Raw genomic sequence first — 16,231 nt, forward strand, 5'->3', positions numbered from 1 at the left:
CGTGGAAAGTATCAGAGACCAATGGTCAGATATTTAATACTATATTATCATTAAGAATATCTCTCAAGGAGAAATGTTTTCACTTTAAACTTGAACCAGTTTTGTCGAGCAGGTTTGTATGTCCGTTGAGTAATGCAGCCTCTAATCTAAATGCAACCTTCAGGAGAGCAAATGCTGCCGTGAGAATCTGCAATGTCCATCCCACCACCCTCCTCTACCATATCTCTCATTGATATGACCGACTGAATGTCAATTCCTAGACCCCAATTTGAGTTCCTGGTCAGTTTTTGATCAATGATCAGTGGGTGATTCATGATTCCAGTTTTTTTTTTGTGTGCAGGACCCAAGCAGAAAAACAGTGATTGGTCTATTGGATATCTATGGATTTGAAGTCTTTGATGTCAACAGGTAAGAACTTCTTGTGATGCACCATGTCATTTCTGAGGGACGTCAATATAGTGTCCAGTCCAATATAAATATTGAACATATATTCCCGCCTTTCTTTCATCACTGTTTTGTTAGTCTTGAGTTAAGCCTGAGGTAACCAATTGGCTCACGTACTACCCCACTTAATCAGTTCTCCATAAACCAGCCTGAACTTGCATTTAAAATGGTTTGCTGAACCTAGCGGCAATTCTGGCTGAGTAACTGTGGATTCTGCTATTAACCCAGTCACTATTTATTGCCAATGTCTGGGATACTTTCTTCTCCGGTTTGAGGCCCCATCAAATACGTTGGGTGAACGCTTACTAATAAGGAGCCATAATAAGTGAATATTATCCCTCTAAAATCTGAATAGCTAAGCTGCTTGGTTATATTCACATGGACATTAGAATATTCTGAAATGATACAACTTATCTGAAACCTTTATATCATGAGATATTACACAGGATATTTGTTAATAAGTGAGATGATGTGTACTTTCGTGGAATTAATTAAACAGAATTGACATCAGCCCATGGTATAAAATGGGCACTGTCGAATTACTTGCCCAGTATACACCACGCTATATTCTGCTTTCCATTAAAGTAAATGAAAGATAACATTGATTGGACATCACCCATCTTACATCATCACTCCAAGTTAAATAACTCCTAATGACTCAAATTTGTATAAGTAGCATTACAAAATGGCAACTTTAGTCAGAGAGCTAAAGCCCTGAACGAATATCGGAGACCTGTGGCAGAGGGATGGTGAAATTATCACTGGACTTTGGTTGGTCAATTACACCACTTCGACACAGACTCGCAATTTCCAACAGTGTGCACCATCTACAAGGTGCACTACAGGAACTCACCAAGACCCCTTAGACAGCACCTTCCAAACCCACAACCACAACCATCTAGAAGGACAAGGGCAGCAGGTAGATGTGAACACTGCCACCTGCAAATTCCCCTCCAAGCCACTCACTGTCCTGACTTGGAATTATATCATCGTTCCTTCACTATCACTGGGTCAAAATCCTGGAACTCCCTCCCTAACAGCACTATGGGTGTACCTACGCCACATAGACTGTAGCAGTTCAAGAAGGCAGCTCACCACCACCTTCTCAAGGGGCAACTAGGGATGGGCTATCCTGTGATGCCCACATCCCATGAATGAACAAAAAAAAAACAAGAAGTCTGCAATCTTGTTGAAAGGACTGTGGTAATCTGATGAGCCAGAACACTGGCCTTTGACCTCTGACCCTTGAGTTCAAGGTTACCAAGATGACAGTGTTGATGATATGCTCCCTCTAATGTGGAATTAGAGCCCTGACCTTTAAACTGTGGAGGTTAGATTTAAATCTAAGCTAGTGAGATGGGAGGGGAGCCTCCAGTGAGCTGTACAATGTAGTGAAGAATAGATCAAAAGTGCATTTTTTAAAGTACCCAGTACATGTGCCAATGGTGCCTCAGTTGGTAGTACACTTGCCTCTGAGTCACAAGGTCCTGAGTTCAAGTCCCAATCCAGGATTTGAACACCAAAAGCAAGGCTGACGTTTCAGTGCAGTACTAAGGGAGGATCTCAGTGTTGGAGGTGCTGTCCTTTGGGTGAGACGTTAAATCAAGTATCTGCTCGGATGGAAGTGAAAGATCCCATGGCACTATTTCAAAGAAGAGCAGGGGAGTTATCTCCAGTGTACTGGCCAGTATTAATCCTTCAATCAACATCACAAAAATCAGATTATCTGATCATGATCACATTGCTGTTTGTGGGAGGTTGCTGCATTTCTCAAATTACAACAGTAACTACACTTCAGAAAGTGTAGCTGTAAAGCGCTTTGAGACAACCGCTGGTTGTGAAAAGCGCTACGTAAATGCAAGTCTTTCTTTTTTCCCTATTACCATAGAACTCCCGGCAGATTGTCATTTTACATACTTCCAATAGGTCCATTGTTAATGTGTTGACACTTCTATTCTCTCACTGAGAGAATTGCCTGGCGCATTGCTAGTGAATATCCAATTATCTTAACACAAGTGACACCCGTCCAAAAACAACAGGACAATGTGTCCCATCAATAATCTATTAAACATAGACACTGGTGTATACATGGCTTCTCATGATAAATTCATTGTGGGATTAACTGTAATCATTGCACGCTTACCTTTAATACCTTCCCGTCATTACTCACATCATCCTGAAAGCTCAGGATCACCTGATTCCCGGACTGTGCCGAGCTGCAGGGGCAACAACTTGTGGCAGCAACCCCTGGCGAGAGGGGAAAACAATCATGCAGCATGCTAAGTGGTGGTGCAGTGGTATTGTCGCTGGACTGGTAATCCAGAGAGCCCAGTGTAATGCTCTGGGGACTCGGGTTTGAATCCCACCACGACAGCTGGTGGAATTTGAATTTAATAAGACTCTGGAATTCTAATGATGACCATGAAACGATTGTTGTAAAAACCCATCTTAGTTCACTCACCTTTATTTATTGAAGGAAATCTGCTGTCCTTACCTGGTCTGGCCTACACGCGACTCCAGATCTGCAGTAATGTGGTTGACTCTTGAATGCCTAGTAAGCCACTCAGTTGCATCAAACTGCTCAAAAGCCAATAAAAAGGAATAAAACCAGACAGACCACCTGGCATCAACCTAGGCACTGGAAACGACAGCGGCAAAGCCAGCCCTGTCGGCCCTGCAAAGCCCTCCTTACTAACATCTGGGGCCTTTTATGCCAAAATTGGGAGAGCTGTCTCACAGAGCAGTCAAGCAACAGCCTGACATAGTCATACTCGTGGAATCATTCCTTACAGATCATGTTCCAGACACCAGTTGCCCTGGAAGTCCTCAACATCAACTCCCCGTTAAGTCTCATGGCATCAGGTCATTACCACATACTGCCCTCCCTCAGCTGATAGAATCAGTGCTCCTCCATGTTGAACACCAATTGGAGGAGGCACTGAGGGTGGCAAGGGCGCAGAATGTACTCTGGATTGGGGGACTTCAATGACCATCACCAAGAGTGGCTCGGTAGCACCACCACAGGCCGAGCCCTAAAGGACATAGCTACTAGACTGGGTCTGTGGCAGGTGGTGAGGGAAAAACATACTTGACCTCATCCTCACCAACCTGCCTGCCGCAGACGCATCTGTTCGTGACAGTATCGGTAGGAGTGACCACCGCACAGTCCTTGTGGAGATGAAGTCCCACCTTCACATTGAGGATACCCTCCATTGTGTCATGTGGCACTACCACCATGCTAAATGGGATAGATTTTGAACAGATCTAGCAACTCAAGACTGGGCATCCATGAGGTGCTGTGGGCCATCAGCAGCAGCAGAATTGTACTTGAACACAATCTGTAACCTCCTGATCCAACATATCCCCCAGGCTACCATTACCATCAAGCCAGGGGATCAACCTTGGTTCAATGAAGAATGCAAGAGGGCATGCCAGGAGCAGCACCAGGCATACCTAAAAATGAGGTGTCAACCTGGTGAAGCTATAACACAGGACTACTTGCATGCCAAACAGCATAACCAGCAAGTGATAGACAGAGCTAAGCAATTCCACACCAACGGATCACATCTAAGCTCTGCAGTCCTGCCACATCCAGTCATGAATGGTGGTGGACAATTAAACAACTCACTGGAGAAGGAGGCTCCACAAATATCCACATCCTCAATGATGAGAAACCTAGCACAGTAGTGCAAAAGATAAGGCTGAAGCATTCGCAACAATCTTCAGCCAGAAGTGCTGAGTGGATGATCCATCTTGGCCTCCTCCAATGGTCCCCAGCATCACAGATGCCAGTCTTCAGCCAATTTGATATCAAGAAACAGCTGAAGGCACTGGTTACTGCAAAGGCTATGGGCCTGACAATATTCTGGCAATAGTACTGAAGACTTGTGCTCCAGAACTTGCCACGCCCTTAGCCAAGCTGTTCCAGTACAGCTACATAACTGGCATCTATCTGGCAATGTGGAAAATGGCTCAGGTATGTCCTATACACAAAAAGCAGGACAAATCCAACCCAGCCAATTACCGCCCCATCGGTCTACTCTCAGTCATCAATAAAGTGATTGAAGGGGTCATCAACAGTGCTATCAAGTGGCACTTGCTTAGCAATAACCTGCTCACTGACACTCAGATTGGGTTCTGCCAGGGTCACTCAGCTCCTGACATCATTACAGCCTTGGTTCAAACATGGAAAAAAGTTGAACTCCCGAGGTGACCTGAGAGTGACTGCCCTTGACATCAAGGCAGCATTTGGCCAAGTGTGGCATCAAGGAGCCCTAGCAAAACTGGAGACAATGGGAATCCGGGGGAAAACTCTCTGCTGGTTGGAGTCAGACCTAGCACAAAGGAAGATAGTTGTGGTTGCTAGAAGTCAATCATCTCAGCTCCAGGACATCACTGCAGGAGTTCCTCAGGGTAGTGTCCTGGGTCCAGCTATCTTCAGCTGCTTCATCAATGACCTTCTTTCCATCATAAGGAATGTTAGCTGATGATTGCACAATGTTCAGCACCATTCGTGACTCTTCAGATACTGAAGCAATCCATGTCCAAATGCAGCAAGACCTGGACAATATCCAGGCTTGGGCTGACAAGTGGCAAGTAACATTCGCACCACACAAGTGCCAGGCAATGACCATCTCCAACAAGAGAGAATCTAATCATCACCCCTTGACATTCAATGGCATTAAATTTCTGAATTTCCCACCATCAACATTCTGGGGGTTACCATTGTCCAGAAACTGAATTGAACTAGCCATATAAATACTGTGGCTCCAAGAGTCGGTCAGATGCTTGGAATCCTGCAGTGAGTAACTCACCTCCTGACTCCCCAAAGCCTGTCCATCAGCTACAAGACACAAGTCACGAGTGTAATGGAATACTCTCCACTTGCCTGGATGAGTGCAGCTCCAACAACACTCAGGAAGCTCGACACAATCCAGGAAAAAGCAGCCCGCTTGATTGGCACCCCTTCCACAAACATTCACTCCCTTCACCACCGATGCTCAGTGGCAGCTGTGTGTACCATCTACAAGATGCACGGCAGCAACTCACCAAGTCTCCTTAGACAGCATCTTCCAAACCCACAACCATTACCATCTAGAAGGACAAGGGCAGCAGACACATGGGAACACCACCTCCAAGTCACTCACCATCCTAACTTGGAAATATATCACTGTTCCTTCACTGTTGCTGGGTCAAAATCCTGAAACTCCCTCCCTAACAGTACTGTGGGTGTACCTACACCACAGGGACTGCAGCGGTTCAAGAAGGCAGCTCACCACCACCTTCTCAAGGGCAACTAGTGATGGGCAATAAGAGTTGGCCCAGCCGGCAATGCCCACATCCTGTAAATGTATTTTAAAAGAGCATTATTGAGTGACTGTGTCTGGAAAATTTACATCTGTGGACTTCAGCTAAGGTTAACAATAGGGTTAGCTGTGCTGGCCCCCAAAGCCAAATAGCCTGCTACCAGTCACCAGTCTCACGCTTGATGAACGGCCATTGCGGCAAAACACTGGAGGCCAGCACGCTTGGAGCCACATTCTAATATGAGTGAGCATGTCAGGAAAGGAGGGGAGGAATGAGAGGGGATACAGCTCAAAAACACACACACACACACACACACACACACAAACGCACACACGGCAGAATTTTACATCCCGCGGGTGGCACATGCCTGACACGATCGGGCATAAAATCGCATGAGAAGACGTCAGGCGAGCGTCCTGAAGTCATCGTGCACTCGCATGATATTTCACTCGGCGGGCATGCGCAAAAGTCAGAAGCGCCCACCAACAATTAAAAGGATGATTAAGCCTATTAATGGCGCAATTGACTCCGTTTTTTCATTGCCCGCCCAACCTTACGGTTGGCGGACGGGCAAATCAGCCAGGCAGCCTTTGCATTTTTCATCAAACCTCATCCAAGGGCAGGATGAAATTTCCGTGATGAAATAAAATTACAATAAATTTTTTTCAGCAACATTTTTATCAGCTATATTTTCAGGTGATTGATTATGATGCATGGACACTTTTTTTCAGCTTTTAAAACCTTTATTTTAGCTTTTTCAGGTCTCCAGCTCCCTGGGGCAGCTGTCCGCCTTCGGGGAGCTTCCCCGCGATGCTCACCCACGCCCGCGGAAATGTCATCGCCCACCCTCCTCCTGCCCCCACCCCGACAGCGCTGAGCATTTCAGCGCCTGTGTCACGCTGGCTGGCCGTTAATTGGCCAGCCAGTGTGAAATTGCAGTCGGGGTCTGATCACAGTCCGTTTCCTGACCGTTCCCAGGCCTGTCGATCGGGCCCACCCGCCAAAGGTAAAATTCAGACCACAGACAACACATGCACACGCACGCGCACACACACACAGACACACACACGCACACACACACACAGACACACACACAGACACACGCACACACATATGCGCGCAAAGTGCTCTAAGGTGCAGGTTCTCCCTGTTGAGCCTTCAGTTGGGGAAACAAACTCATTGGGAGGTGTTGAGTGAATGATGAAATCAGAGGGCAACTCAGGCTATACCATGGGAGTGTCCCGATATCAGAAACAGCGAATGGGAACAGAAGGTGGGATACAGGGAAAAGACTGGCAAATTCAGACGTGCAGGGAAACATAAATTAAACATTGTCGTCTCTCGTCAATGGATTTAATCAAGTGAATGACTTCTTTCTCTGCAGTTTCGAGCAGTTCTGTATTAATTACTGTAATGAGAAGCTCCAGCAGCTGCTAATAGAGTTGACATTGAAATCTGAGCAGGAGGAATACGAGGCTGAGGGAATCCAGGTACAGGCTATTCCACTTGTATTACTTTACTGCAAGCACCTCATTGTTCACTTTGAAGAAAGTCAGCCTAGGTCAGGGAGGCTTCATCCCTCTTGATGAATTCCCACTATTATTCTTATAATAATTCAGATTTATTCTGGGAAAATCCATTCTGTGACATTTTATAATAACAGCAATATTTTTATCAAAGCTACTTCTAGGGCAAAACTCACAAATAATGGGTTTAACAAATAAAACAAAAGGAAGTGCCAAACAGCAGCTACTTGTATTTATATAGCACCTTTAATGTGGTAGAACAGCCCAAGGTAATTGTCAAACAAAACTTGACACCGAGCCATATAAGGAGATATTAGGACAGGGCTTGTTCAAGGATGTAGGTTTTGAAGAGCATCTTAAAGGAGGAGGGAGATTTAGAGAGGCGTTCTCACTCTTCCCCCCCCACCCCCCAAACACATGACTCAGTGGGTGAGTGCATCATATATTGAGCCGCGTGGGCCAGGGAGGTCCCAGATTTGATTCTTAACTAATTGATTTTGGGCACGAGGGCAGAATTGGCCTTAATGCACCTCCTTTTCTTTCCTGAGCATTGTTTCTATCCACTGACTGCTGAGGGGAGTGGTGGATGTGAGGACATCGAATGAGGACAAGATCAGGCTTGGGTCAGAGGTGAATACATCGTTGACGCTCACTATTTAGGGACACGTGTGGGCAATGGCTGATTGGGAAGGTACCACAGAACGCTCAGATACTCATCACCCTCACGAGAAAATAAAGGGGAACTGGACAAATGAGTTTGACACATTATTCAATCTGTTCAAGGCAGCCAATGTTGCACTTTGAGGCCTTTGAGTGCTGTAGACAATCGGAGATGAGTTCCAGTGTGTAAGAAAATTGTAAACACATTCTTTACCAAGGAGTTCACAGTGTTGTCACACATAGACGTAGAGATGAAATCTTTCCATGTGCCCATAAAAACGTTTTCACACGCTGGAAACCTTGCCCAGTACTGAATTAGAGGCCATATCAGGAAGGAGATGGAAGACCGCCATTTTTGTGGTGATTGCTTTCAATGTGACAAGGTGAACCAGCTGAGAGCAGTATAGTTAGAACACTATGGGTATGTGGCAGCCGTCAAAAGGCGCCACTATTTATTCAGGATTTTTTTGTTGTGGTGAATTGTTGTGCTTGGTCTGGGGATAAAAACCAAGGAATGGAACACATTGACAGCGATGCAAAAGTCAAGTGCCAGTGATTGAATTTGTCCTTTCCTCTCCGAGCAGACGTCTGGATTTAAATCCAGCGAGGTTAATGGGTTGCTACTAACTCAAGTCAGTGTGAGTTCACGGAGCAAAACACACCCTTAATTCAGCATTTGTTGACACTAAGAGCTCAAGAGACATAGTAAAGATGGTCGGTGTGGCAAGTAGGATTGTCACATCGGGGCAATGTCTTCTGAGATTGGATTGAGTCAGAGGAAGATTGATCCTGCATCCTGCTCCTGCAATAGCTTACACCCGAGTACTCAGTGGTAACCTCGGAAAAATGTTACATCACTTTCATAAGCACAAAAATAATCACCCAAATTTTAGAATAAAACAAAAGCCATTGAAAATCCCCTTAAAAATGAAGGGCTAAAGAAAAATATCCAATGTTAGGTTAGGTTTCTGAGCTTGTATATTGAGTGATTGATTGTTTTCCCAGTGCTATTCTTACCTTAATTTAAGAGTGGTATGTATGGAGCAGGAGGACTCATCATCAGAGAACGTGTTCCTCCCTGAAATATATCTTTGCATGGTGCCAATTCCACAACTGCAATGATTGGATGAACCTGAGTCCTACTATTCCAGTTGCATATCGCAATTATGGCTCATCAATGTGCTTCACTGCCACATTGCCCCAAAATAGACCAGAAACACCTGCAGTCAGCTCAGAGGCATCAGCGATGTATTTACCTCTGACCCAAGTTCAGTCATAACCTTCATGAGGCAATTGGATAAATACTTGCAGGGAAAAAAATGCAAGACTATGGGGAAAGAGCAGGGGAGGGGGGCTAATTGGAAAGCTCTTTCAAAGAGCTGGCACAGGCATGATGGGCCGAATAGCTTCCTTCTAGCCTGTATCATTCTATGGTTCTATTGCCTGTCTGACTTTGTTCATACTTGTGTCTGCAGTGGGAGCCAATCCAGTACTTCAACAATAAGATCATCTGTGATCTTGTGGAGCAAAAATACAAAGGCATTATTTCAATCTTGGTAAGAAAACAAACCTTTCTATGTATAATTTCATCAGAAATACCTATCATTGTAATATCCTCCATATCCCGTTCATTTCTTTTATTCATTCATGGGATGTGATTGCCCTTGGCCAAGCCAACAGCTCTTGCCCATCTCTAATTGCCCTTGAGAAGGTGCTGGTGAGCCACCTTCTTGAATACAATGAGTGGCTTGCCGGGCCATTTCAGAGGGCAGTTAAGAGTCAACCACATTGCTGTGGGTCTGGAGGCACAGGCAGGCCAGACCGGGTAAGGCCGGATTCCCTTCCCTAAAGGATGTTCATGAACCAAGGGGCACAGGTGGAGTAAAGAGGCAGCTCAGCCTTGATCTCAATGAGTGATGGAACAATTTCGAAGAGCTGAATAACCTATTTGCATTGTTAACGTTTTAAGTGCGTATGACTCTTCTTCAGAGCCATATGGACTTGAAACGTTAACTCTGTCTTTCTCTCCATAGATGCTGTCAGACCTGCTGAGTTTTTCCAGCATTTTTTGTTTTTGTTTCAGACTGTTTCCAGCATCCGCAGTATTTTGCCTTTAACCTATTTGCATTCCTATGTCCTCCCACCAATATCCTACATTGAAACTTTGACAGAATCAAGTTGCTTTATTCCAACTTTCTCACTTCTTTCCTTCCGAAGGCCTTGACTCATGTTAGGTTTGGCATTATGAACAGCAGTAACTTCCCTGAACTTCATCCATGAGATGGTTCTTCAGGTACGGCCTCAGACAGCAGGCTGTTTGACAACAATCCCTGTCATCACCCAATCTCCACCAACATGTCGTTCATATCAGGGAGAGCAGGCTCGAGGGGCTGAATGGTCTTCACCTATTCCTACGTTCCAGAGGGAAGATGAGAAGAATTTGGTTCCCACAGCGCGTTGTTACGTCTGGAATATACTGCCTGAAAGGCTGGCGGAACAAGATTCAATAGTAATTTTCAAAAGGGAATTGGATATATACTTGAAAACAAAGTATTTGCAGGGCTGTGGGGCAAGAGAAGGGGAGTGGGATTAATTGGATAGCTGTTTTAAAGAGTCAGCACAGGTATAATGGGCCAAATGGCCTCCCTTTGTGCTGTACGATTTTAGGATACTTCACACTGTTGCCCTGATGGAACTTGATATTTAACAACCCCCTCTGTTTCTCCCCCACCAAACATTCTTCAACGTGCCTGCATTACTTCAGGTGGCACATGTTTTCTTGGTATCTTCATGTTAATGTGCTGTTATCTGAACAACTTTTTGTCTCCTTCCCATTGAGGATGAAGAATGTCTGAGACCTGGAGAAGCCACAGACCTTACTTTTCTGGACAGACTAGAGGAGAAAGTGGGAGCCCACCCTCACTTCCTAACGTGGGTATCCAAGGTGCTCTGTAAGACCAAAGCTTCCGTTGACCCTCTAAGACTCCAACTTTAAGACAAAGGCATTTATTTGGGCGAGGGGAGGAAAGGGCCATGTTACAAAACCAGGAACTGAATATATTCTTACCTTCCCTTATTATTGTGAAGTTTGTCCTCATGGAGGTGTAGTCCTGGAGAATGGAACAGTGAATTTGCTATTTTGAATATCCCGGTATCAAGATTCGCACACTGATGTGCCTCATTCCTGCCCTCAGAAAAGCAACCAGGTCTGACTGTCCAATCCCCAGACTAACCCTCCTGTACATTGCAAAGTGAGGGGCATTTTGTCCTGTGCACCCAAGCTCATTAGGAACTAAACTGAGATAACCCAAACTCTTCACTGAGAATCGTCTACAGTCAGCTGAAAGTGGAAAGGTTCAGCTCATTAGTGTGAGCTGGATTGGAACATGGGACCCAGGCTTGAGCTGCCCAGCTTCCACATGCTCATGTTTTGATGCTTATATCAAGCTTTCTGGGGTTAAGGGGTAGTAAGAGCCCAAGGTAAATCGCCTACTCTTAGGCTTAATCCAAAAAAGGGGCCTGATGTGCTCCTATCAGTGCCATGTTTCCATTTCCCACACCAGCCATTCATTTAATATCTCTGAATAGAGTCAATGAAGTGATGGAGTGTGGAATCCACTTTCTCGAAACAATGATTTTATTTCAAACACCTAACACGTGGACATGAACAGCCATAGACATTATTTTCATCAGTTCAGGTTACATTCAAACCCTGGTCCCACAGTTAAAGCTGCGCAATCCACCGGTCAACAGCCAGAGGGCCCCAAGTATTGGCACGGTGGCCCCATTGTCGGATGTACAATGTTCCTTCCTTGCATCTGTATCTGAAGTTGTTTTTTTTTTGTCCTTTGCCATTGTTTTCTGTACATGCCCAAGCAGACTTCTGATTTCAAACGTATTCAAAATTTGCAATTAGGAATAGCATCTCCACAATCCATAGAGACAGAAATAGATTTCATTATTTTCCCAACCATTCTGCACTTATCCTCAGTGGTTTGAGTTAAAGACTCTTGACTGTTACTGATGAGTTTTCATGACTGTTAGAGATGTGGTTGGCCTAAAGAAATTGACCAGTGTGGTACTGAGCCACACTGCTGACAAAAGCCTGGGTTCAGTCCTTGGTCTGTGCTGAGTTGGCTGACCATAGCTAGGACAGAAGTTGAATAACAAATTGACTCAGTGTCCGCTTGACCTCGAAACTTGCCTGGGTTCCGCTGCTTCTGGGTTGCCTCTTCAGGGGGATGAAGGTATGCAGACATCAGTTGGACATGTGGTTGAGTTTCGTTTTGATGCATGATAGTCAGATAATCTCCTGACCTTCTTGACCTGGAATGGTACCTGGTTAAGATACAGAAGAGCTGCTGGTGCCTGTGGAATTGAATAAGCATCTTCAGGAGAAAAAAGGGGAAAAGGGAGAGGTGCATGCTGAGGCCAAACCAACGTTATTCTAGGGGAGGAAGGGGAAAGCTGATGTTCAGTTCTAGAGGATAGGTTTTATTTAACCCTGAATGACATTTCAATTTTCAGGGATCTAATCTGAAGAATGGCTTCTAGAAGGGTTTGTAAAGCCCTTCACCCAGCTGAGGTCATTCTTTCTCCATTATGCTTTGCAGACACAAGTTGGCAGATCAGAAGACAAGGAAGACTATGTGTCGCGGTGACTTCAGGCTCATACACTATGCTGGAGAAGTCACATATAATGTTTTAGGTAAGTCAGGGGCTATGGGCTGGGAGCAAGCTCACAACTAGTGGCCATTCCTAACTATCCCTAACCATCCTTGTTTACAACACATGGTACCACCACTCATTAATCTACCTGAGAAGAGCTGGCTCAGAATTAATAATGATTGTTGTCATTGATTTAATTGCGTCATTCTATCTGCAGGTTGTGAGTGTTGTAGACAGCTCTGGGTTTCCACATGCTGGCAGGTCCTGTGGTCACTAGACAGGAGAGTCTCATTGTGATGATGCTCATTAAAATGGTGGCATCACTTCCCTTGCTTTTTTGAGAGCATATACGTTGTGAAGCTTTACAATATCAGGAAAAGTTTCTTTGTTAAATAGTTTATGTTTGTAAAATTTGTACCTATTCGTATTCTAAAAAGATATAACTTTTTTTCCCCCTTCAACTAGGATTTCTTGATAAGAACAATGACCTTCTGTACAGGAATCTCAAAGAGGTGAGCGCCAACTCAGGATAAGCACTTCCGGTGATCCTTCCTTAAAGGAGTCGTGTCACTGTGGAAGGAGAAATCTTTTGTGTTAGAAACTCTGGGGATACCCAGCAATTAAATGGCAAGAGCGTTCCCCAATCGCATAGTGGCAACCATCAGAATACTGACTGGCAGGGGACATCTGAGGCCAGGAGATGCCAGCATAATCTAATGGATGTCCATATGTGTTGGTCTGTGTCGAGCTGATGGGCATGTGGGGATAGCTAGCTGAGCAGCTCTATGGTGAACCCGGTGACATGGCAGGTCATTGTGAAAGAGGACAAACGCAAAATGCCTCTGACCAGTGACCACTTTTTTATACAAGAACATCGAAAGATGTAAGTGAATGTCCAGGGTTCAGGGTCCAGAGCAGCACCAGGGTTCAAAGAATAAGTGGAAAAACAAAGTAAATCAGAAAATTGTGATTGGGTGAAACATACGGACCAGCGAACATACAAATTAGGAGCAGGAGTAGGCCACTCGGCCCCTCGAGCCTGCTCCACCATTCAATAAGGTCACGGCTGATCTGACTGTAACCTCAACTCCACATCCCTGCCTACTCCTGATAACCTTTCATCCCCTTATTTATCAAGAATCTATCTACCTCTGCCTTAAAAATATTCATTGGGCAGAATTTTACGGCCCCTCCAACCGGCGGGATTTTGTAGTCCCGCTGACGTCAATGGACTTTTGAATGGCTCACTGCATTTTCCGGCCCCAGCCCCACCCCTGCCATGATGGGACTGTAAAATTCCACCCATAGACTTTGCTTTCACTGCTTTTTGGGGAATGGAGTTCCAAAGACTCACTACCTCTGAGGGAAAAAAATTCTCCTCAACTCTGTCCTAAATGGGCAACCCCTTAATTTTAAACACCGACCTAGTGCCAAGCTTAAGCTCTAAAAGCCTGAAGATTGTACAAGGAAGGACATCAGAAAATCCCTGTCCATATTTTAGCCAATTCTAGGTGAACTGTGCAAACTCCACTTTATTTTTTTTTTATATATCAGACTTAATTCCTTGCACCAACATTGCTCAGGAGTGCAGTCAAATGAGGGAGGGTGCTGGGACAGGAGCATCAGCCTATGCAGGTAACCTGCTCCCAGGCTTTAGCCTATGCAGGCAATTGACTTCCAGACTTTGGCTTACGCAACCATCTATTTCCAAGCAATCTCTTCCTAGGCCTCAGTCTTTAAACAACCTACCTCTGTACCTCAACCTAGTTTACCTGTTGAAAGGCATGCTGGAATGGATGGTGGGGAGCGAGAGAAGATGAATGACTATCCCTGTGAATCTCCCTTCCCTCCTTAAGGGAGTTTTATTTGTTGGCCCGGATTTTGCGATCAGTAGTAAAGCAAAGGTGCTGACCCCTGACCATGAGGAAAGCTGCCCACAAAAAAAGGCACGGACCTCCCCTTCCTGATGTCAGTTTGAATCTGGCACCAAGTCAAGGGGACTTTCAGGCATCCAGCAATAGTAATGTCATCAAGCAGGGTAAGCAGCCAATCATATTGAAGTTTCCTCACAGACAGCAAAACCGGAAGTTAAAAACCTCCAAATCCCTTCACTTTTCATTTTGGATTTTACAGAAAGCACGATAAATGATTGGAACAGACAGATGGGATTTAGACAGAAGCTAAATTGTTGGAAACCAGCGTAAAAAATAATATTTTAACAATATATGGAATTTCTTCTCAAAATGGAGAAATTTGACATCGAACAAATGTAAAATTACTCTTTCAAAGTCAGAGGATGTTTTGCAGTAATAATGAACTTGGAACAATGCTAAAATCCCAATTACACCTCATTCAACAAGGTGTAACTTTTTCGCAGGCTTTCAGAGTGAGAATAAGATGGTAAGAGTGGAAGTTTTTGTCAGTTCAGTGATTTCTAATTGATTGTCACCTGCGGGGGGACCTCAACAGTGCCACCCCCTGAAGAAGTGTAGAATGACAGATAGCAACTTCTGGATTTCCACATTTCACTGCGCGTGTGTTGACTCCTGAAGTTACTGTCAGTTTCAGGGGAGTAATGATGGCAAACGCTGACAGTTTCCCCATCATTACTGTGGTATATTTTATATGCGTCAGAGCTATGCAGAGATGACACTAGTTTCTATATGTGTAACAGGTTTTATTCACACATGTCTGCCCCATGCTTACAGCTCTTTGCATCCAGCAACTTGTTTAGTTTGTTGTTTTGCCTCTGAGGCCACATCCAGGCTTAACTAATCAAGCATAGTGAGCATCAATAGTAAACAGACTCAGCTAATCAAACATAGAATAATTGAACATGACTATTACTATTGCAAAATCTGGGCCAATTCCATCCCCCACTCTATGTATAACCTTTGCCTTCAGATATTTTTTAATTCTTCACTTCAAATACAAAGAAATCTCATATCCTATATAACTGGCATTGTATCAAACTGTAAATATGTTACTGGTTGCTCTCTGTCTCTCTGTGCAGGTAATGTGTGGCTCTACAAACCAAATAGTTAAAGACTGTTTCATTATATCTGAATTAGATACCAAGAAGAGACCTGAGACAGTGAGTATTAACTTTGCTGTTTATTTAAATCATAATTGGCTATAAATACTTTCCTGTGTTTATACCTCATAAAGGCCAGCTTGTTAATCGATTATTCCTGGTCATTTTATTTTTGACCAGTTTTCTCATGCTTCTCTCCTGAAGGTATGTGGCCATTCATCATGTGAGAGCCAAGACTATTTTTTCACACACTTTTGTCCCACTTGAGGGAATAGTGGGGAAGTGTTGTAAGGATTAGCAGGCTGTTTCTCAGCCTATTGACTGCATCATGAACACTCCTTCCATAGAACCATAGAAAAGTTACAGCACAGAAGGAGGCCATTCGGTCCATCTTGTCCATGCTAGCCCAAGGACACCCAGGTGCCCTTTCTAATCCCACCTTCCTACACCTGGCCCATAGCCCTGCAGCTTACAGCACTTTAGGTGCAGATCCAGGTACTTTTTAAAAGAGTTTAGAGTTTCTGCCTCTACCACCAACTTGGGCAGCGAATTCCAGACACCCACTACCTTCTGCATAAAAAAGTTCTTCCTC

At 44.5% G+C, this 16,231-nt stretch overlaps 1 protein-coding gene across 1 annotated transcript in view; it reads left to right on the plus strand.

Annotated features, from left to right (window-relative positions):
* myo1ha (myosin IHa) overlaps nt 1–16,231 on the plus strand; it is a 78,276-nt gene that overhangs the window by 28,080 nt on the left and 33,965 nt on the right. The window contains exons 11-17 of the mRNA XM_078552888.1: nt 341–408; nt 7,136–7,241; nt 9,413–9,493; nt 10,777–10,868; nt 12,551–12,645; nt 13,071–13,117; nt 15,619–15,699. Of these exons, the coding sequence (XP_078409014.1) occupies nt 341–408; nt 7,136–7,241; nt 9,413–9,493; nt 10,777–10,868; nt 12,551–12,645; nt 13,071–13,117; nt 15,619–15,699 (570 nt within the window). The remainder of the gene's footprint in view (nt 1–340; nt 409–7,135; nt 7,242–9,412; nt 9,494–10,776; nt 10,869–12,550; nt 12,646–13,070; nt 13,118–15,618; nt 15,700–16,231) is intronic.

The sequence above is a fragment of the Cetorhinus maximus genome, chromosome 12 (genome assembly GCF_964194155.1).
Source record: "Cetorhinus maximus chromosome 12, sCetMax3.hap1.1, whole genome shotgun sequence".
Lineage (NCBI taxonomy): Eukaryota > Metazoa > Chordata > Chondrichthyes > Lamniformes > Cetorhinidae > Cetorhinus > Cetorhinus maximus.